The sequence below is a fragment of the Pelodiscus sinensis genome, chromosome 1, assembly GCF_052426305.1.
Source record: "Pelodiscus sinensis isolate ZL-2025 chromosome 1, ASM5242630v1, whole genome shotgun sequence".
Classification (NCBI taxonomy): domain Eukaryota; kingdom Metazoa; phylum Chordata; order Testudines; family Trionychidae; genus Pelodiscus; species Pelodiscus sinensis.
The window spans coordinates 339,234,043-339,256,932 of NC_143052.1; the positions used below are offsets into that span (position 1 = coordinate 339,234,043).

General features: G+C 44.6%; 1 protein-coding gene across 7 annotated transcripts in view; it reads left to right on the plus strand.

Annotated features, from left to right (window-relative positions):
- TENM4 (teneurin transmembrane protein 4) overlaps positions 1 to 22,890 on the plus strand; it is an 870,263-nt gene that overhangs the window by 772,644 nt on the left and 74,729 nt on the right. For all 7 annotated transcript variants that reach the window (XM_075919469.2, XM_075919465.2, XM_075919468.2 and 4 more), the window contains 4 exons: positions 1,898 to 2,159; positions 6,269 to 6,536; positions 8,395 to 8,538; positions 10,663 to 10,912. In XM_075919469.2, the coding sequence (XP_075775584.1) occupies positions 1,898 to 2,159; positions 6,269 to 6,536; positions 8,395 to 8,538; positions 10,663 to 10,912 (924 nt within the window). The remainder of the gene's footprint in view (positions 1 to 1,897; positions 2,160 to 6,268; positions 6,537 to 8,394; positions 8,539 to 10,662; positions 10,913 to 22,890) is intronic.

Here is a 22,890-nt window from a genome sequence, read left to right on the forward strand (position 1 = left end):
GTTCAGATAGCTGGCAAGCAATTAGCCATTAGGCTTTTAAAAGCCAAGTTACATAGGTCTGGGAAGCTGATGGCCCACTTGAGCTGCAGAATAAACCCCTTACATACCTTGAAGTTTTTAAATGCTGTCCCCATGGACTTGAATAACTTTCTTTTCATAACTACATTCAGTAAGCAGAATCTAAGATACAGCCAAATGATGACAGTGGATGAAAATAATAAGTTGTAACAGTGATCAGCCAGGGATTTTTTTAAAATGTGGTTGAGTTCTTTGTTGCTTCTCTGTGATTTGTGAAGATGCCTGAAAGTTTTTTAATTAATTTAAAAAGATTTTTTTCTGCTTTTTTCATCTAGAAATATCATTACACCAAATTAGATTGCTGTTGGTTTTGCTTGAGGATGTATTGGGGAACTCAGGGCACTTTAGGGCTTGCTACAGCAAATGCATTATGTCGATAGGAGAGCATGCGCCTGTCAATACAATTACTCCACCTCAGTGAGAGGCAGGATAGCGTCTCCTGCCAATTTATCACTAGTGTGGACAGCTCTTAAGTCAATATAATTTGCATCATTCAAAAGGGTGGTGCCTTTTTCACACCCCAGAACAATGTAAGTTACATTAACTTAAATGGTAAGGTAGACAAGCCCATAATGTATTCAGGATGGTACGTAGTGACACGCTGAACTCAAAGCATGTGGATTGTACTATTGAAGTCAGTGATTCTGCTCATAAGCTGAAAGTTATGAACATGCTTAAATATCATCCTAATTTGGAGCCTAACACATTAATTGAAGATTCAGCAGTGTTGTCTAACAAAGACTTCCTTTATTCAAAAAGTGTTTTAGGCATAGATGTTAAATAGATATTAAGATAAGGAAACAAAAACACTGGGGGTCTTAAAAGTCTGACTAAAATCCCTTTCCCTCCCAATTTCTTTTTTGCTGTCTTTGCTCTTGTGATGTCATCATGTCATTAGTTCTACAGCATTTTATAAATCTTCCAGTGCAGACAAACTGCAAAGCTCTAATGTAAAAAGCAAACGGGGGTGGGCGGAATCAAACCAAAGCACATCAATGCTGTGACTATAAATTATAAAGAAGCTAAACAAGGGCAGTCTAGATCATGAGCTCTTTGATGTAAGATCCATCTTTTTGTTCTGTCTTTGTACAGCACAGGGTATATATTTAGGAATACAAATTCCAAGTCTGTGCAGGGTTTGATTTTCATAGGTATTGGGCTCCCATTCATGGGAGCCAGGGGACTCCGGCTCTTCTGAAAATCTGGCCATTACATTTGAAACTTACGTTATTGTAAAATCAGCTCCTTCTTCTACTCTCCTGTCCCAAAATTATTTCTTTGCTGATCCATGTTCTCCCTGCCCTAATGGATGATGTTGTCACTAACACATGAAACAGTATGTCAGTGAGGTCAGCAGTGGCTGAATTCTGAGCAGGTAGGTGAAGGAGGAACTGCTTTCCAAATATTTTACTTAAATGTGCAAGTCCAAGTGGTGTGTGACTGATATTGGATCCTAAATATGTTCTTAAAAATAATAAAGGAAACCTTTGAGGGCTGATAACTCAGTAAAGCAATCATGAACATAAACTTTGTCTTTTAAAAAGAAGGTAGTGTGATTCAATGACTGTCTCTTTACTGAATGTTTCTATTCCTGGCTTTGCCACTTCCTTACAGTATGGCCTTGTCCAAGCAATTTAACTTTATGGTGCCTCTGTTTCTCTATCTGTAAAACAGGCGTGATAAATATTCTCTAGCTCACAGGGGGTTGTGAGCACTAATCCTTTAATATTTGCATAGTGGGGTCCTTGTTTGGAAGGTGCTATGAACATGTTAAGTACCATTTGTCTTATTTTTATTTGTACTTTGTGTCTTAAAACAGCTTTGATCTCGTCACCAACGGTGGGATTTCCATTATCTTACACTTTGAACGGGCTCCCTTCATCACTCAGGAACACACACTCTGGCTGCCATGGGATCGCTTTTTTGTAATGGAAACCATTGTTATGAGGCATGAAGAGAATGAGATTCCAAGCTGTGATCTTAGCAACTTTGCCCGTCCCAACCCAGTGGTCTCCCCATCCCCCCTGACAGCATTTGCAAGTTCCTGCTCAGAGAAAGGCCCCATTGTTCCAGAAATCCAGGTATGAATCTTCTTTCAAAAGTGACACTTTTGCTCCTTTCATTGCTAAAAGTAGTCAAGCAGAGCGAAGCACGTCCAGGAGGGTGCATCATGTTCTGTTTCTGTACTTGTTAAAACAGTCTGTGACACTGATTTGGGCTCCATTGGCAGCTTTCCAGAAGCCTAGAGGCCTTGCCTGATTTACATTATCTATTTACATACTTGCAAAAAATCAAAAACAGTCACTTGGCCAACATAACTCTCGTTTTTGTTCATCTCTGATAGATAGATAACGAAATGCTTATTCCCCAGCAGCAAAAACTGCACTGGGTCCTTACCTCCTGTCTACAGGGAAAGGGTGGCTGCGAGACACATTTTAGGATGTAGGCCTTCAGTGTACATTTCAGCACCCATTGCTAAAATGTGTAACGCTGCTGTTCTGCTCAAGGGCACAATTCTGCACTGAACTTTCCCAAAGCTTGAGAGCATAATTCTCAGTCTTCAAATCTGAAGAAAATAGTGTTGGTGTGAAATCCTGGCCTTACCGAAATCAATATGGATTTTGCCTTCATCTGCCTAATTCCCACACTGTGTAACATACATTATAAAAATACCCTACTGGAAAAGTGCTTGATAATCTACCATTGCATTCTATTAGACACACTTCTCAATAGAGAAATATTAAAATGAATGGACGTAATCATATTTATTCCTTGAGGGATATAGGAATATTTATTATATTGCAAAGCAGAGTCATAAGACATTTATAGAAGATCCCAAAATACTCAGTGGTGTGAAATACAAATGATCTTTCACAGAAATGCAAAAATCTCTAGAGTATAGTGTTTCAGCTATTTTAACTATATGCAACAAAATAACAGTTTTACAACTGAATGGGGATTTTAGGTAATCAGAAGGATAATATCTTAAGTCGAATTTCTGATGGGACATCAGGGCTAATTCCCAAGCAGTCAGGGCCTTAGTTTAATCTGTCATCCAAAAGGCAAAATGATAGTACTCAAATGTCATTGTTTCTCATCAGTTTTTGGGTCAGAATATTATGTGTGTCATGTTGAAGAAATTGAACAGAGTAATAGTTTCTGTGTTCATTGGAGCAGGCGTGTGATAGTGAGAGAAAAGAAACATTAACTCAGTTAACATTTAATTGAGCATCAAAACGTTTCTACGTCTAACATGCAAAATTGTCAGGCTTTGCAACAGGCAGGAGTTAAAGACTCACTGATATCAATGGGTTAAAGGAAAGCAGCAGAGAGAATTCTAAATAAGTGTAAAGAACAAGCCGTTATAAGTCTAGTAGTGAGTCAGCCATTTCTGCAGATTATTGAGATATTATTTCTATTGAACTAGCATGTCAGAGCCCTGTCACAGACCAGAGCCCCATTGTGCAAGGTGCAGTACAAACACAGCATACATATCTGTATGAATATAGCTGCAGTACTAATTAATAGCTAAACAGAAGTATGGGGATAATTCCTGCTCTGTTACTCTTGTGTGTTCTAGGCAGATTATGGCTCATCTTTTTTCCAGTGGCATTTTTTGTGTGTTAGGACAAGTGTTGATTGTGAAATGCGACAAAGCTCAATATGCAACTATTTTGGAAATTCTTGTGATCCTCACTGTTTGAATCAGCTCTTTTGGCAGGATCCTTTTAAATATATTCTTGGCATTTGTTTGATGTGTATGTGCTACTCAGTTGACCCTTCCTTTGCAATGGCAGTCAATAGGCATAGATTATGGCAGAGAAAACTAAAAATTTCATACACAGAATTGAACCAGATATTGCAAAACAATACGCTGGTGGCAGCTATTTCTAGCTGGTGTTTCCTAAATAGCTTGTATGTGAAGACAGATTAGATGCAAGAGGCCACTTTCTTTGCATCACTGCTCAGCTGAGCCTGGTGCCAGCATAGCTTGTTGCTAAGATTGTAAAATATATTTTAAAATTCCTGGGTTTTCCCACATCTGTCATTTTACACCCTCGTAAGGGCATAGGAATGTAAATTGAAAAGGCTGCATTAGATAAAGTAAATATTTATGAACGTGGTGGAACAGTACTTTAACTTCCAGGATGCATCAGTTTGTCAAGTGCTGCTGTGCTCAGAGGTTGTGAGTTATCACTTGAAAAACTGTTAGGTCTTCGATAATAGCCCAAACAGCCGCTTTTAGGCACTTCATTTCCCAGACTGGTGGTTATTTATAACAAAAACCTATTTAAGAGGCACATCCCAGCACAACTCAGGCTGGCTAAGCTTCAGAAAACAAGAGTTGAGTCTAGTGGTTCCAAGTCGTGCACTAAAAGGAAGTTCAGACTGCTATGGGCTGTTCTTGGCTCGGCCACTGACTGGGTATCTTTAGCACATCCTTTTAGCTCATCTGTCTTTCGTTTACCATCCATAAAATGGGCAGGGTTCTTGTGAAGATTGGCTTCTATTTAAAAAGCAGATTTCCACAGCCTTCAGTAACCCAGATGCAATGGAAGTGCTAAAAGCATTATTATAGTCAGCACTGGTAGCAATGCCTGTAGATTGGATTACCCAATACTTTTCATTAGCCCGTTTTCAGTTGCTTACACAATTTCTATGCCAGCCATCTGTCTGAGGCTGATCTTTGAGAGGAAAGTTTCAGCTAAAATGGTTCAGCCTTTTCAAAGAACAAGGTTAGGGGAAAATACATTGTAATGTGAGTATTACAGAAATTCATACTGCCATTTCACTAGGAGTTCTTGCCTCTCTGTGATTTGGAGCAGTTACTGAAAATTTGGCAGGGTGACTGCCCCACTATTCATGCCTTTTGACAACTCCAGAAAATTTGCCCCAAACTATCCAAGTTATAGCCCTCCCCAAACTCTTATATTCCTATATGCTCAGAAGAGACTGGATAGAGTTAAGCAGCCAGACTTGCTGAAGATTCCACTGGTACTGAGCAGCCTCAATCCCCTGGATAGCTAGCCCTGAGCAAGAATTTTTCTGCAGCTTCTCACCCAGTTTGGTGGGGACTGCTGTAGCAAAGGGCAATGGGACTGAAAACAGACAGCTTTGTCTCTGGGGTTCTCATTACTCGCCTGCTGGTGTCCAAGCAACATGGTGGCAGAAGAGGAAGAAGTGGAATGGCCGGAAAGCAGAGAAACAAGAAATAGGTTTAGGGGACAAGGTGAGAGCTCAAGGGACAGGGGCTAGGAGCAGGAGCTGGTGGGGGAACGGGCAGGAGCACAGTCAGGGCAGAAGACAGGAGGGCAGGAACAAGGCAGAGGAGCAGGGCAGGAGCAGAGGATAAGGAAGGAAAGAAGCAGAAGGAAGGTGAAGGGCAGGAGGGGAAGAAAGGAGCAGAGATGGTGAGACATTGGCAAGAAGTGGGGCAGGATTGGGGAGAGAGAGGACTGGAGCAAGCTAGGAGAGGATGGTCCGGAGTCGGGTATGATAGCTGCCGGAGGGATACAGGGACACATAAGGCGCACTGTCTCACAAAAGAGCCCAGGATATGAAGATGGTCACCAACAAAAACAGCAAGATACAGTGGAAAACGGAGAAAAAAGGAACATTGGCTGAGGGCATGTTGGTCCCCTTCCCCACACACATACAAATCCCCCAGGGTATGTCTACACTACCACCCTAGTTCGAACTAGGGTGGTAATGTAGGCAACCGGAGTTGCAAATGAAGCCCGGGATTTGAATTTCCCGGGCTTCATTTGCATCTCGCCGGGCGCCGCCATTTTTAAATGTCCGCTAGTGCGGACTCCGTGCCTCGTGTAGCCGCGCGGCACGGAGTCCACACTAGCGGATATTTAAAAATGGCGGCGCCCGGCGAGATGCAAATGAAGCCCGGGAAATTCAAATCCCGGGCTTCATTTGCAACTCCGGTTGCCTACATTACCACCCTAGTTCGAACTAGGGTGGTAGTGTAGACATACCCCCAGAGACACATAAGGAATGGGCCTTCGCAAATAACCTTATAAATTGTGTAAATTTTGTAAGTGATGCCTTGTAAGTGGGCTGGGTTAGAACTTCTCAAAGAGTTTTTCTAAAAGATGCACGTGTCTGGTTAATTGCAACTTTGCTGCCATTTGATATCTGGTCAGTTGTGAATTAACACCTCCTGGCTGTTTATCATCAGGCCCTGCAAGAGGAGATTAACATTGCTGGCAGTAAAATAAAGCTGAGCTACCTGAGCAGTCGCACGGCTGGTTATAAGTCAGTCTTGAGGATCAGCATGACCCACCCTACCATCCCCTTCAACCTCATGAAAGTCCACCTTATGGTTGCTGTAGAAGGACGCCTCTTTAGAAAGTGGTTTGCTGCTGCCCCAGACCTTTCCTATTATTTCATCTGGGATAAGACAGATGTCTACAGCCAGAAGGTGTACGGACTCTCGGAAGCCTTTGGTAAGCTGACCTCAGAACATGTCTTCTCTCTTATTCTAGATTATCCTGCTCTTACATTTTCTTCTCTTCACTGCCATTTCTAGAACATCATCACAACATAACCATCATAGGCCTGATTCTCCACTGCCCTGTATTTTGTGTGGTCCTCTGTGTCTGTAAAACAATTACAGAAGATGTGAGGCAATGGAGAATCAGGCTGCACAAGTTATTTGCCCCAAATCTTGAACACAGCATCATTCATGGTTCATGGCCAGCAGTGTTTGCAGCTGAAGAAGCTGAAGTCCTTACAGGAGGGAGAAGCTTCCTCTGTGCTGCCTGCATAACAGTCATAAAGCTACCGCTCCTTCCCCTTATGGTGGGCATCAGAGCCCACCCAACCCAAATGTCATAGCTGTTGAATCAGTTGTTAGGGAAAGGACACTGGAGGTGGAGAGGCACAGGCATTGGTTGCTCCCTATCTGATTGACAGTCAGCCAAAGAATCCTTAAAGGAGCTATGGTCCTTCACTCACAGTTCTGCACTAGGTTCAACCCAGTGTAGTAGATCAAGCCTTGACAATGGCCACAGCACGATGAGAGCCCCACCTCCAGGATGTTGCCGCTGTTATTTTAAAACAACAGACATCCACACGACCCTCCTCCTCTTGACCTTAGAACAGTTCTGGGATATCTGCAGTTCTGCAGCTAGATGCCTCTTTGTTCCCTTGTCCTGAGTGGAGATCTGCCTCTTGGGAGGAGAGCAGGGGCCTCTTTGTCTCAGTCTACAGAGAAAGAGAGTGAGTCTCTTACTCCACCTAGGCATAGGGCTGAGCTTCTTTGCCTATTGGACATGATAGGAACCCTATGTTACAGCATAAGTGAGGCTCTGGACAAAATATCATGCACTGATTATTCGTAACAATGAGAGTCCAAGTGGCACCTTAACGACTAAGGGTATTCTACACCGCAGCATTATTTAGACATAACTGATGTTATTCTGAAAAAAATGTGCATCTGCACAGCAAGCCGTTATTTCGAAATAGTGTCAAGCTGGAGGACTTCTTACTCCAACTCCTGTAACCGTCATTACACAGGGAGTAAAGGAAGTCAAAGGACGAGTGCTTTTCCTTTGACTTTCTACTGTGTGGACAGCGCCAAAAGCCAAATTAAGCTATTTTGACTTCAGTTACTCAATTGACATAACTTAAGTGGCATATCTTAATTCGACTGCTGTATAGACGTGCCCTAACAGATTTGTTTAGGCTTTTGTGGGTAAAACCTACTTTGAGTCTTTAAGGTGCCACAGGACTCCTCCTTTTTGCAGAAACAGACTATCATGGCTACCCCTCTGAGATAATTCATAGAGAAAGAAGTATCTACCTACTGTGGGTAGTTTGGGGCCCTGCTTTTTATGTAGGCCTCAACCTGTCTACTTTAGTGGAGTGTACTGCTTTTGTTTTGTTTTAAGCTAGACCATGTTTCTCTGTCTCAGCCCACTGCATTTCTGCCAGGCAGCCTTAGCAAATGAAATAATGAATAGAAGCAGCATGCTACCATTTTGGAGTCTGGGACCATTTTTGCTAAACCCATTTTTGCTAAGGGTCATCCATTGCTTTGAATTGTGTCTGTGAGTCGGCACCTTTTGAATATTTAGCAGATTTGTCCAACATCTACTGCTGTGTTGACCTTTTTTCTGCAAGTGGCCTTTAAAGATGAGAATATTAAGACTCTGCATTAATGTGATGGTATTTTAAATAGAATTGGCACTTGCCTGTAGAAATGGCCTTTCCCCCACCTAATTAAAGCTCTCAGCTCTCTGCTGAATGTGCATTTCTGAGGTTATTAACCTATGGGCTTCTTTTTTTCCCCTTTGCTCCCAGTTTCTGTGGGCTATGAATATGAATCATGTCCTGACCTGATACTGTGGGAGAAGAGGACAGCGGTCCTTCAAGGTTATGAAATTGATGCTTCCAAACTTGGAGGATGGTCCCTGGACAAACACCATGCCCTCAACATACAGAGCGGTAGGTTGGCTCTAACAAATGAGCATGGGTGATGCAGTGGTATAATGCATTGTTGCTTTTCTCTATTAATAATTCAGCCAGAGGGAAAACACACACACACACTATACTAAGAAATTCTTCATTGTAACCTACATTTAGCAGCAGCTTTGTGTGGGAAAATCTGAAAAGAACAAGCTGCTGTAGATCTATTGTACATTTTTATGAAGTGTGCAGCCCTAGCTTTGTAGTAGGGATAAGGGGGGAAACTGCAGAGCCACAGTAGGGTTAGCTCCCAGCCCTGGCTCTTAATAATTTAAAAGCAGAGGCTCAGCTGGGAGGACTGGGTGTGAGCCAGGAATCAGCTGATTTCTGACTCGCACCCAGTCCCCCCGCCACACCTGATTCGCCTACCCCCTGCAGAGACAGTGCTTTTAAGCCGGCTCCCCTCAACTTCTGCTCTCCACCCTTGCTGCCTCTCTGATATAGGCAGCAAAGGGAGGTGGGGGAAGCGACTAGTCGAGTCAGTACTTAACTACCAGATAAGCATATGCTTATCGGGTAGTCGACTAGTCAACTAGTTGCTTACATCCCTACTCTATACTACATATAAGGAATGAGAATTAATTCATGGTCATCAAAAAAAATCCCAAAGCTCAATCCTCTGTAAGTACATGGGGTGTATGCACATGGTTATATACGGCCCATCCTTTGTTGACCCCATTGAAAACAAACCCACCCAACACAATCACACTTAGCAAAGCACAGCACAATAAGCACTCTTGCTGCCAGTGGTGAGAACACGGTTTGGAATGTGCACTTGAGGAGAACATGTCCAATATTACATCATCCTGCTCCACAGAAAACTCAATTACTTGGCTTCCCACCCCAAGTTTCCCATCCCTCAATTTATGTGCCCAGCTCCTCTGTTAGAGTATGTCTACACTGCCACCCTAGTTCTCCTGCAATGAGGAGTAACAGTATTTCGAATTAGGAGCTTTAATTTGAACTACCTACCCCATGCCGCGTGTAGCTGCGGGCAGGTAGTTCGAACTACGGGGCATTTAAAAATGGCGACGCCCGGGAACAGGCAAATAAAGCCCCGGATATTTAAATCCCGGGCTTCATTTGCAAGTTTGAATGACTACATTAGCCACCCTAGTTCGAACTAAGGTGGCAGTGTAGACATACTCTAATTCCTTAGAGCTTAGCTGTCTTTGAAACTGTAATGCCTACATTCTTTAGCCTCTTATGAATGTTTAGAGAAGGGGTATTGAGCTGCACAGAATGACTGAAACATGAAAAAAGGATAGAAAGTTTGCATTATCCCATGTGATAGCAGTGAGTAGGGAGAGGGTACCCACCATTCAGTTGGCACAATTAATCAAAACTTTCCTCATTTTCTCACAAACAACAATGAGGCTCCCCTGGGCCCTGTTGATGAAACCTACTCTAATTAATACTCCACCCAGATTTTCCTAAGTGACTAATATCACCCAGCATGCTCCTTGCCAGTGAACAACCCCAGTAGATTCTCTCATTAGTGACAAGTTGTCTTGACCTTCCTGACTCTACAAGTGGCCCAACAGTGCTGTTCTACCTGTCATCACAACCCGTAGGAAGGCCCTAAATGCCATTCCAAGGATTGTGAGGCACTGGATATTTTATTATACTCTAAAGCAAAGAAAAGCTTGGGTTCCCCCTACCCACTCACCCTTGCCCTTCAATATCAAGTAATCTCTCTCAACCTCTTGAAACACCTACACAAATAAATTACAGAGGCTGGCCATTGATAGCATTGATACATCTTTTTAGTAAATGGAGGGGGGTTAGAATGAAAAATTTTCACTTTGAATAAGGGGTCACCAACCTGAAAAGGCTGAGAAACATTGTGCTATTGGAGTTACTGCAGCCTGTTGTGGCCCTCGACATTACCTTTTTTCACAGGATCCTACAAAACCCAGGGACAACCCTGGAGAGATCTCTTTGTGGTGTGATGCAACATGAATCTGACAGCTGGGATGCCAGGATTCTGTTTCTTGAGCTGCTGTTGATTCATTCTGTGACCTGGAGCAAGCCATGTGTTCTCTGTCTACTACAGTTTCACCATCTGTCTTTTATTCCCTTTCTGCTCTTATTGTTTTCTAGGTATCTTGCATAAAGGAAACGGGGAAAACCAGTTTATCTCTCAGCAGCCACCTGTCATAGGAAGCATTATGGGCAATGGTCGCAGGCGTAGCATTTCCTGTCCAAGCTGTAATGGCCTTGCAGATGGGAACAAGCTCCTGGCACCCGTTGCGCTAACATGCGGGTCGGATGGAAGCCTTTATGTTGGAGACTTCAACTATATCCGAAGGATCTTTCCCTCTGGCAATGTCACCAACATACTAGAGCTCAGGTACACCAGGCCCCTCACAGCTGTGGTAATTGTGTACTTTTGATTGTGCAGAAACATTATATACCTAGAGGGTAAATGAGACCCAAATTCTTTTTTTAAACTCACAGAAGGGGCCAAATTCATCTCTGGTGCAAGGCTGCTAAATTTGACTTACACCAGAAAGGTGTGAAGCCTCATGAATGCATCCAGAATGGAGTCACAGGCCCAAAATAGTCCATCACTTTTATTTCCCACTAACTCAGACTGAGTTAATGTGTCCTCCTTAGTCTGATGAGAGACTAGTGGGAATTCTAAAAATTAACAGTCAGCCTCCGGGATGATTTACACTTGGAAGGACACACATCACTAATGATGATATATAGAGGGTACTCAGGACACAGGATTATTCAAACCTAGGTCAGTGAGCTCACCAAGGAACTCCCAGAGCTGTGACTTCCTGGTGAGTATTTTGGGATGGCAAATACCTCCAGTGAATTCCTGCTTCAAAATCTTCATTGAAAAATGGGGGCTGGATGAAGAAATTCTGTCCATCTCACCTGGGCTGTCTCTAGACTGGCAAGTTTTTCTGCAAAATCATCTGCTTTTGTGGAAAAACTTGCCAGTTGTCTTCACTGGCCGCTTGAATTTCCGGAAAAGCACTGACGATCTCATGTAAAATCATCAGTGTTTTTCCGGAAAAACTATGCTGCTCCCATTCGAGCAAAAGTTTTTTTCCGAAAGACTTTTGCGCAAAAGGGCCAGTGTGGACAGCATAGTACTGTTTTCCGCAAAAAAGCCCCAATTGTGAAAAAGGCGATCAGGGCTTTTTTGCGGAAAACCGCGTCTAGATTGGCCATGGACGCTTTTCCGCAAAAAGTGCTTTTGCGGAAAAGCATCCTGCCAATCTAGATGCGCTTTTCCGAAAATGCTTTTAACGGAAAACTTTTCCGTTAAAAGAATTTTCGGAAATTCATGCCAGTGTAGACGTAACCCTGCTGTCACTTGCCCCCTCAGAAATGGGAAAAGAAAACTTGCCAGAGGAAGAGGGTGGGCTGCAAAGCAGCATGCGCAAAAGAGGGGGAGAGGGAATCTGTGAGATACAGACAGGGAAAACACAGAAGGTCCATAAATGTTGATGAAATAAAATATATTGTGACTGAGTCAAAATTTGTTTTGACTCATCTGCTGTCTTTTTCCCTCCCAAACATGTCATGACAAACACACTACCCTGTTCAAGGCAGTGGATCTGATTCTGATCTCATGCTGGGACCACCCGGATAAATTCCAGGGAAGTCAATAGAGTTAAACTGGGGTAAAGTAACATCTGAATCACACTCATTGAGTTTGCCTTCAGAGATTGAGCTGAAACACAATGAAGTCAATAGGAGCCTAACCAATGATTTCACTGAACTTTGGGTTAAGCCCTAATGCAACATGTTTGTAACTAGACTGGAGATGAAACTGTCCATTCTGTACTGGGAGTTTTACATGGAGGTGTGTGTCAAGATGACTAGCCAGTGATGTATTTTGGTCCAAGCACTCATTGACCAGTACATTGCACACAGAATGGTAAAGACATGTTGTTGCAGTTTAACTCAGCCTAACCTATTGACAGAAATTTGTGCATTTTTACTTTGTTTTTTAAATGCCATTTAGTTATCTGGCAAATCCCAGACACAGACTGTGGGATGCTACAGTGTGTCTTTATTTCAACCCTGTGAAATAGCTCTAGTGCCCAATGCTTCCCATTAGGTGTGTAGTTCTCAAATGCTCTCTTTTTCCTGGTGAAAGTATTCACTGCATTTTTGAAAACTCAGAGGCTGTGTCTACACTGCACCCTTTTTCTGGAAAAGGGATGCAGATTAGACACTTCGGAATTGCAAATCTGCGGGGGATTTAAATATCCCCCTGCATTTGCATTTACATGGCTGCCGCTTTTTTCCGGCTTGGGGATAAGCCGGAGAAAAGTACCAGTCTAGACGTGATTCTCCAGAAAATAAGCCCTTTTCCGGAAGATTTCTTATTCCTACTTTCAATAAGGAATAAGAAATCCTCCGGAAAATAGCTTATTTTCCGGAGAATCGCGTCTAGACTGGCGCTTTTCTCCGGCTTAGGAAAAAAGCGGCAGCCATGTAAATGCAAATGCCGCAGGGGATATTTAAATCCCCCGCGGATTTGCAATTCCGAAGTGTCTAATCTGCATCCCTTTTCCAGAAAAGGGGTGCAGTGTAGACACAGCCAGACGGTCCAATCCCCTCCCCCCAACACACACAGAGCTACCAAGAACTCATCCATAATGTACAGCATCCCAGTGGAACGTAAGGGAATGAGGCAAAGCTGAATCTTTTTGGTTTTACAGGATACTTTTAAGAGCCAGTTTCTGAGAGACTCTGAACAGTTACAGCTCCCAGAAGATGCAGTTGCATACCATCTCTCAAGATTTGGCCTAAAAATGTGATACTTCTCTCTCCCCTGAGATGTGACTGTAAAAATGACCCCTACTTACTCAGCAGATGTGTATTTAGAGTTATGTCTGCTGGCAAAAATAAGGCCTCAGCCCTGCAACAAATTTCACATCGGAAAATCCTTATTGACTTAACTGCAGCTCATTGCAGATTCACTGCCCAAGGTTGCCTTGAATTATATTCCTGTTTGGTGTGAGGAATTGTACAAGGGCATGACTCATCACTGCAGCGCATCCTGCTGGCTGGCGTGGGAATTAGCTCAGTCTAACAATGCGCCTTCCTCTACTAATGTCTCACCCACCATCATTTCTTTTCCACTTCTGAGACGCATATTGCTCCCTGGTTCACAGCATACTCTTCTGGGCACAGCCCTTCAGCTGTTGCCCATTCTGTTCTTTCTGCACTTCCAGGGGACCGACATCCTCAATCTAGCCACTTGCCTTAGTGGCAGACTGCAGTCTCCATTCTAGTCACTCTTTTCAGTGGCAGGCTGAAGTTCGGGCACTGGCCACCCCCTATGTTGCTCCACTCCCTATGTGGCCAGTTGATGGAAAGAGGGGACTGGGCCCACTACTCCAAGCCCCAACCCAAAGACCCTACTGCCAGCAGCCACATGTTGATTTTCCTTCAACTCCCACCACTTGTCTCCCAGAACTATTTTGCCATAGCCCCAGCACCTTCCCAGCCCTTTGTATCAGGAGCTGGCAGTCCTCAGGCTAGCAGTCCTCAGGCTGGAGCTCCCTGTTGCTCCCATGACTCTGCCACGCACCGTTCCAAGATATTCTTTCAAAGCAGCCAGTTCTTCTCCCTTCCACTCCAGGAAAAGACTGCTTCTGCTCTGTTGTTGAACACCCTTTCTTATATGGCCCTCCCGCCTGTCACTGGCTGCTCCAACAATCTTTCTCCTGATGGGTTCTCTACAAGTCCTTCTCCCATTGGCTGGTTTTTGCATGGCTTCCCTGAAAGCTGCTTTAACTCTCCATCTACCTGGGTAGGGCAGCTGCCCCTACCACAAGAATCAATATAATTAAAAGAGAGAGAGCTGGATTCTGTTTCTTCTTGTGCATCAGCAAAAGAATTTTAAGCCCACAAAGTCCATTGGGTGCCACTGAGACCCTAATTTGGCCTATAAGATTTTTATTTTGGGTGCTGATGTACAAGAGAAAAGTATCCCAACTGAGATCCTACAACTGACACATAAAAGTCAGTGTGGGGGAGGGCTTTCTAAGTAACCTGAGCTCATTCAATACGCAAATTATGGAGAGTTAACAAACAAGTAGCTCTATGATAGCATATTTACAGTCACTTCTCTGGTGAAGTCACAGCTTGAATAAGATACTAGAAATGGGACTTCAAATATTGGGGCATGATTCCATAGTGGACTACGTGAAGGTGCATAGCATCCTTCCAGTGCTGAAAGGTTATTTTAGTGATGGAGGGCTGTGATTTCCAAAGGAGCTTATGGCAGATAGGTGCCCAACCCACACTGTAATTGTATGGAAGTTGGGTGCCTCACTCCCTGAGGCATTTTTAAAAATCCCATTCCAAGTTCTTTCTGTATTTCAGCATTGTTAGAAACATTCTGTGCGTATAGTTTTGGTTGAACAGTTTCTGAGTGAAAAAGAGTAAATTGAAAACCTTGAAAGAGTGGCCTTGTTGGATTCTCCAAAGAGCCACAAAGTTTAATTTAGTCCCATGTTAATCCTGCTGGAACCATTACTGCTTTATCTGTGCACATGCTTAGGTTATGGGGTCCAAAAACACTTCTTCACTCCCATGTGGTATAAATTAAATGGGTACAGAGGTATAAAAACTGGGGGGGAGAGCCTTTATTTTGGCCTAAATGGATTGTATATGTGCCCCCTCAAGCAGCAGTCACACCCCTACAGTTCAGTACACTCTCTTTAGAGCACAGTGCTCTTTTCTGGAGAGGAGAGGCAGCTGCAACGTGGTTCCAGCTAATTACAATGGAGTATGTAACTTGGCCTATGGGGAAAAAAATTCTTCTTGAATTCTCTGCCATGGTGTCTCTGAAATTCAGGTATCAAATACAAAAGAAACTGGCCAGAACAACTCTGCTGATAAATTGCCTTGTAAAATAGAAAGAACCACAATGAGCAACAGTGAAAAAGCTGTAAAGCTCACTAGAAAAACCAGGCTTTTGTCCTGAAATTATATTCCATTGTGGGGTGGGTGAGGGTCTGAGTATGGGTGGGTGTGTTTTCAATACGCTTGCAAAAAGTGAAATGTGCTTGACCCCATCTCCTGCATAAGTGAGTACCATTGAGATGGTGAGATCATACTTCCTTTGTGATATGCAGCAGTACATAAGTGAGCTCACTGACAAGTGATATCCAATATAAAATGTCGTACCTGCTAAGTCTTTATTTATTATTGCATTGTATGGTACAGTTACTGTCAAGTTTTCAATCTGCTAATAATGCTTCTAACTCTGCCACTAACACCTCATACTTTCTTCTATTCCCTGCTTCGCTGCTGTCTGTCAGAAATAAAGATTTCAGACATAGGTAAGCCAACCAGTGGAGAATTTTATGCCTTTCTTTGTCTTGTTCCATGTTGTTATATGGAGAACCAAGAGTGCCATTTCCAGATGATTCAATAGCAAATGAAGACAGTGTGATTAAAGCTGATGTAGGCAATCGGTCATCCAAACTGGAAGCCATTAATCATGCGTCAGGGTCATAATGGAATTCTGCCTGGTCTATAAATAGTCATACTCGTTGAAACAGAGTATAAAGGTGGGAGGGAAAGGGAAAGAAGGTTCTTGTCAAACAACTGAGTGAGTGGAAAAGCGAATACAATTATCCATGTAATTTAAAAGGACCTCTGGGTGACCCATTGGTTAGTGTGTCTTACATGTCCTCTGTATGCCTGACCCACACTAGACCTCAGCTCTGGTACATCTCCCAGCTATGGGAGGTAGACCTAGCTAAAGCTCTAGAGGCTCATGCTTTTAGTGTGATTTGATCCCCACTGATGATTGTTATAAAAATTAGGACATGCTCCTGATTAAATGGCTGTGAGGCTGGGGCACTAGGGCTATGTCTAGACTGCAGGCTTCTTTTGAAAGAGATCGTCTAGACTGCACGCAGAACTTTCAAAAAAGCAAGCCGCTTTTTCGAAAGAAAGCACCCAGTGAGTCTGGATGCTCTCTTTCTAAAAAGCCTGTTTGCTTTCAAAGACGCCTTCTTTCGAAAGAGCACTTTCGAAAGAAGGCGTTCTTCCTCATGGAATTATGTTTACCACCATCGAAAGAAAAGCCGCATTCTTTCGATTTAATTTCGAAAGAACGCGGCTGCAGTCTAGACGCAGGTGAAGTTTTTTCGAAAAAAGGCTACTTTTTTCGAAAAAAACCCCTGAGTCTGGACACAGCCTAGGTGTGAACTTCCTTTATCACAGGGGTGGGGAACTTTTTTTGAGTTGGGGGCTGCTGAAAAATGGGTGCAGCAAAAAAAGTGAAAAGCAAAAAAAAAAAAAAAAAGTCAGTCACATGGCCCCCAACAGACAAGTAGAAAGACACTCCCCCATTCCCCTTGCACACCAGAGCCTAGGGGGCTGGGGCTAGTAGATTTTGTGGACTCCTGTTGACTTAGTGGTGGGGTCAGAAATGAGGGGTTCAGTATGTGGGAGAGGGCTGTCAGGAAGCGGGCTTGGGTTTGGGTCTGGACAGGAGGGAGGGTGCAGGAGCCTCGGGAGCCAGTTCTAGGCAAGATGAAAGCCGGATCTGGCCCTCGGGCCATATGTTCCCCACCCCCACTTTATCACAAGGACGTATTTAACCTCTAGTGTCCATCCTGCAGCCCTGTTTGTATAAGAGCATTTTGGATAAGACTCTTTTGAGAGAGGCTGCTAGTTTCCAGCATATGCTGTATTCCAAATGAATGATGGCAATAAGAGGTTTTATTTTCTGTTTAGCACAACTTGAAAGTTTGGGCATCACAGATCAACTGAAACAACTACAGGGCCAAGAGTAATTCTGTTTATTGCAATAGGTAGTTTCTTTCATCTAATCATACAAAAAAGTGTCAACCAGTGAAAATGGCATAGACCTCTCACAGGCTGGAGGAGAATTCATCCCCCTGCGATCTGCAAGGTGCTCAGGGCTATTAAAATCAGCAACACTAAACTCCTGCTCCAAAGGGATTCAGCACTTTAGTTGACAATGAATATCTGTGATCAGCAGTGGCTAGTGTGCCACAGAAGGAAGTCCCGGGAAAGAGCAGAAAAGAGGGTAATAATTCGGGCACAGGAGAAAGGGTGAGTTAGAAACTAGCCCCCATCTGACCTGCATAGAAACACAGAAGTTGCCAGACTGGATCAGATCCATGGTCCATCTAATCCAATATCCTGCCACTGGCAGTGAACAGCACTGAATGTTTCACAATAAGGTGTAAGAATCTTCACAGTAGGTAGTTAAGGAATAACCTGCCCCCCAGAGACGGTTTTCTTCCTGACCTCAATAGTTAGAAGTTGATTTATATTCTGGAGCAGGAGAGGTTTTCTCTAGGTCCTTTCTAAATATACATCTTTTGACAAGCTATAGTGATTGCACAGGGAAATATCCACAATCGCTGCATCATATATATAGTAGCCCATTGTCTGTGAGTCTGTAACGCTGATGTACACGGCCACGCCCCCTGGCCGTGTATGTCAACGCCCCGCCCCACTTCCCCTCCCTCCATGGCAGTTCGGCTGAGTGCTGCCCCACTCAGCTGGGCCCCAGCAGGGGAGCAAGAGGCGGCAAGCAGCCTTTTGGGGTCCACACTCCCCAAGCCCCCAAAAGGCTGCTTGCCACCACTGGCTCCCCCGCTGGGGCCCAGCTGAGCGGCGCAGCATGCCATGGAGGGAGGGATAGGGGGGCGGAGCTGGACGGAAGAGGGGAGGGAAGCAGCGCTGGCAGGGGGAGGAGGACGGTGGCTGTGGGGCTGGCTGGTGGGGAGCAGAGCTGGGGGAGGATTGGTGGCTGTGGGGCTGGACAGGAGGAGGGGGGTGGGAAGCAGACCTGGTGGGGGGTGTACAGCCACTGGCCGCAGTCGGACCCCAAACGGCCGCTTGCCGCCGCTTGCTCCCCAGCTGTGGCCCAGCTGAGTGGTGCTTGTGCTGCGCCACTCCATACAGCTGAGCCCCGGTGGGACAAGAAGGGGGGCAGGGTGGTGATGTACACGGCCAGGGGGCAGGGCTGTGTACATCACCGCCCCCCCTTCCTCCTACCGCCGTGGCGCTGAGTGGTGCGCCCCTCAGCTGGGCTGCCGTGGGAGAGGGGAGAGGGGGGCGGTGACATAGACAGCCCCGCCCCCTGGCCATGTATGTCACAGCCCCGCTCCTCCTCCCCCGCGGCAGCCTGGCTGAGTGCGCGACACTCAGCCGAGCCACCACGGAGGGAGGAGAAGGGGGCGGGGCGGTGACGTACATGGCCAGGGGGTGGGGCCGTGTACATCACCACCACCCCTTCCCCTCCCACCCCTTCCCCTCAGCTGAGTGCTGCACCCCTGAGCTGGGCCGCCAGGGGAGCCAGCAGTGCAAGGGGCTGTTTGGGCTCCCCCAGGGTGGGAGGGGGAGGGAAGGTGGTGACGTACACGGCCCTGCCCCTGGCCGTGTACGTCACCGCCCCGCCCCCCTCCCTCGTGGCAGCCCGGCTGAGCAGGCAGCACTCAGCCAAGTGCCACGGCGGGAGGAAAGGTAAAGGAATAGGGGAAGGGGAGAGATGGAGGGGAGAGAGAGGCAGGAGGAGGAGGAGAAGAGAAAGGGAGAGTGAGAGGCAGGAGGGGGAGAAGAGAAAGAAAGAAATGGAGAGAGAGGCAGGAGGTGGAGGAGAGCTGAGAGGCGGGGGGAGGCAGTAGGAGGAGAGAGAGAGAGAGCGAGAGAGCTCAGGAGAGAAGACCTGAAAATCCCGTCTTATGACAGGCTAATTGGCTAGTTAAATATAAATGTCTATGTTATCATGGAAGTAATAAGTTTGAGTGCCACACTGCTATACACATTCACTCTGCTTTTTTTTACCTGCCTTCCTCCCTGCTGCATTTGTATGTGGTCCGTCTAGATCATAAGCTCTGTGGTGCAAAGGTCATGTCTTTTCATATACAGGTTGGACCGCCCTGGTCCAGCACAAGGATGTTAAGGACTAGTTGACTATCCGATAAGCAGATGCTTATCAGATAGTTGAGTTGACTAGTTGCTCCCCCCTCTATTAGACAGAGGCAGCAAAGGGGCAGGGAAGAAGGGGTACTTCAAAGCAGCAGTGCTACACGGAGCCCGGGGTCAGATGGGTATTCCCTAGATGACTGCAGGCTCCGTGTGGCATTTCTGCGGAACCCGGGGTCAGCTGGGGACTCCGCAACTGATCCCTGACTCTTCTTGGCATTTGAAAGTGCATAGAGCCCGGGGTCAGCTGGAGAGTCCCAGCTGATCCCGGCTCTGCATGGCATTTCAAAGCGCAGCGCCGCATGGAATCCCGGGGTCAGTGGAGGACTCTGAGTCCCTCGCTGACCCCAGGCTCCATGTGGGCGCTTCCGCTTTGAAGTGCACAAGAGCTGGTGGAGGATCTTGAGCATTTCAAAGCAGAAGGGCCCACATGGTGCCCAGAATCAGCGAGACTTCCCATTGGCCCCGGGCTGCATGCAGAGTTCCAACTTTGAAATGCACAAGAGCCCCCTTGCTGGGGGTTCTTGTACACCTCATACTTTCTTCTATTCCCTGCTTGTACATTTCAAAGGAGGAATGCGGAAGTGCCTATTGACTGGTCAAGTAGTTGATGGAAATACCACTCGAGCAGTAAATTAATCGATATTTAACATCCTTAGTCCGGCACCCTCAGGACCTGACCAGTCTTAGATGAGGGATTTCGCCAGACCAGGCTAGGTCATTTTTTGACACCTGTCTCTGGCCCAGACAGCTCCCCACCTTCTGCTGGCCCCACTGGGCAGTCATCACTGACATGGCTCCAGGACCCGCCACGCAGGGTCTCCCTGCTCTGCCAGGCAGCCCCCCTGCCATGTGCTTAGAGGCCCCGCCATCAGCTCCCTGTGGGCAGGTCACTGCCCTGCCCTCCACTGGCCCTCCACTGGAATCCTGGCCACTGGCCTTCCACCGGGACTCTCTGGTCCTGCAGCATCTGTGCCAAACCACTGATGTTGCCGGACCAGAGAATCTAAGTGTTGACACTAAGAAAGTGTCAACCTGTATCTGTAAAATTCCTAGTATGTTCTTGGCCCAATGCTGTCCAAATAATAAGAAAAGCTAAATAACCACAGGAAAGGGAGGCTGTGTCATGAGAAAATATTTTAGACAAGCAAACCTTAATCAATTGAGGTATTCGTCGAAGTCAGAGAACAAGCCTGTTGGTTTGGAACCACCAGAGGCAAGAGGTCACTGTGGCATTCTGCATAGCTAGAGACAGATGAAAATGGGCAGACTGTGGGCACTAGAGAGAAGAGTACCAGGAAGAATTGCACACAGCTAGAAGCTTCAAATTGATACAGGTCCTCAACATGAAAACTTTGAAAGATACCTTTCAAGATCCAGCAGATCCAAAGGAATGGAGAAGTGTAAGAGACATATAGATGGCAACTTGGTCTTACTAGTAAGAAAATCTAGCTTGACTGAAGAGTTCTCCTGCCATTCCAATAAGAAAAATGATGCTTGTTGGGTATTCAGTACTCAAAAGAACCAAAAGAACATTCTGTAAAGGACAGATGGACAACAGAACAGTGTGCTGCCTTCCCAAAGCTAAGACACAAGACATTACTCTTAAGATTTGATAGGCTTCTACAAATTGAAAGACTGGGATCTGTACTATGACACTTGTCATGAATATTGTACAGGTAGTAGATTACATCAGGGAACTCAGAAGTGTGAAGAAGAAGGTCCAAACCAGTTCCTATAAGATTTTTCTTGTCCCATGAGTGAGAAAACCCAGAAGTGAACTAGTGGCAAGCTAAGTTGTGTAAAGTGTAGGGTTTTGGTTTTGTGGAACATTGGCCTACCTTCTGTGGGTAGAGGGAGCTGAATATTTTAGATGGCCTCCATCCCAGGAGAAAGGGGACCAACCATATGCTTAAAGGCAGATTAGCTAGAATACACGAAGGGATTAAGATAAATACAAAAAGGGAGGCAAAAAGGGGAAAATATGAGCAATTAGCACAAAATACAGATGCTGAAGACAAAATTAGTCAAAGAATCAAAGGATATAAAAAGAAAAAAATCTTGAATTATCTGTACACCAACATTAGGATTCTAAGTAATAAATGAGAGAAATGCATGATTGGAATGTTAAAATTGTAACTCTTTATGAAGGGTCAAATGGACAAAAGGGTAGCTGGAGTGGCACTCTGAGTCAAAAATGGTGTACCTTTTTGACTCACTGATAACTCTGAAGACAATGATCTTGAATGCTTATGGATCAGTGTGCTAACAGATAAAGCATAAGATGGGGTATTAGTTGGTATTGTCTACAGACCACCAAATCACTCTCTGAAACAGGATGACTGCCTCCATACACACTTATCTATAATGTGTAGGGGAAAAATTGTTATCATGGGAGAACATCAGTTTGAGTGATACATGCTGGAGGTCTCATGCTGCTAATACTAAAACAGCCTTGGAATTTCTAAGCATTATAAACGACAATTTCCTAACTCAGAAAGTAATGAAGCCAACACAGGGGAATTTTTATTAGACCTTGTCTTAACAGATAAAGAGGAAGTGATTACAGAACTAAAAATAAATGGTAGCCTAAGTACAAATGATCATGACTTGTTCACATTTATAATGTGCGAGCAGAATAATGTTCAGTAATACATATACTTTATGCTTTAATAGCACCAATTTCACAATGCTGAAAACAATTATGAACCAGATGAGTTGGGACGAAGAATTTAATCTGAAAAATTTCACTGATAATTTGGAATCACTTAAGAGCACCTTACTAAAAGCCACAATCACACAAGTCGGGGGAAGAAGGCCTCTGGTTAAATAGCTACCTGGTTTAGTGGCAAAGTGAAGGCAGCTACCAAGAAAAAAGATTATAACAAAAGGGGACATTGATAGTAATGAATATAAATCATTAAGTAGGGATTGTAAAAAATTGATAAGGGAAGCAAAGGAACACAAGAAGAACTCTATAGTTAGCAGAATTAAAGACAATAAAGAATGATTTTAAATGTTAGGGACAAAAGGAATCCTGAGAGTGATATTAGTCCTTTACTAGATGGAAATGTTAGAATTATCAGTAATAATGCAGAAAAGGCAGAGATCTTAACTATTTCTGTTCTGTATTTGGGGGGGAAACAGATGATGCAGTCTCATCTAATGTTGATAACACTCTTTCCATTCCACTACTATCTTTGTAGGATGTTAAACAGAAGCTACTGATCTTATTTATATATTTAAATCAGCAGGTACAGAGAATTTGCACCCCAAGAGTTTTAAAAGAATTGGCTGGACTGTAAATTTTGTTTTTCAATAAGTCTTGGAACACTGGGAACATTGCAGAAGACGGAAAGAAAGCTAATGTTG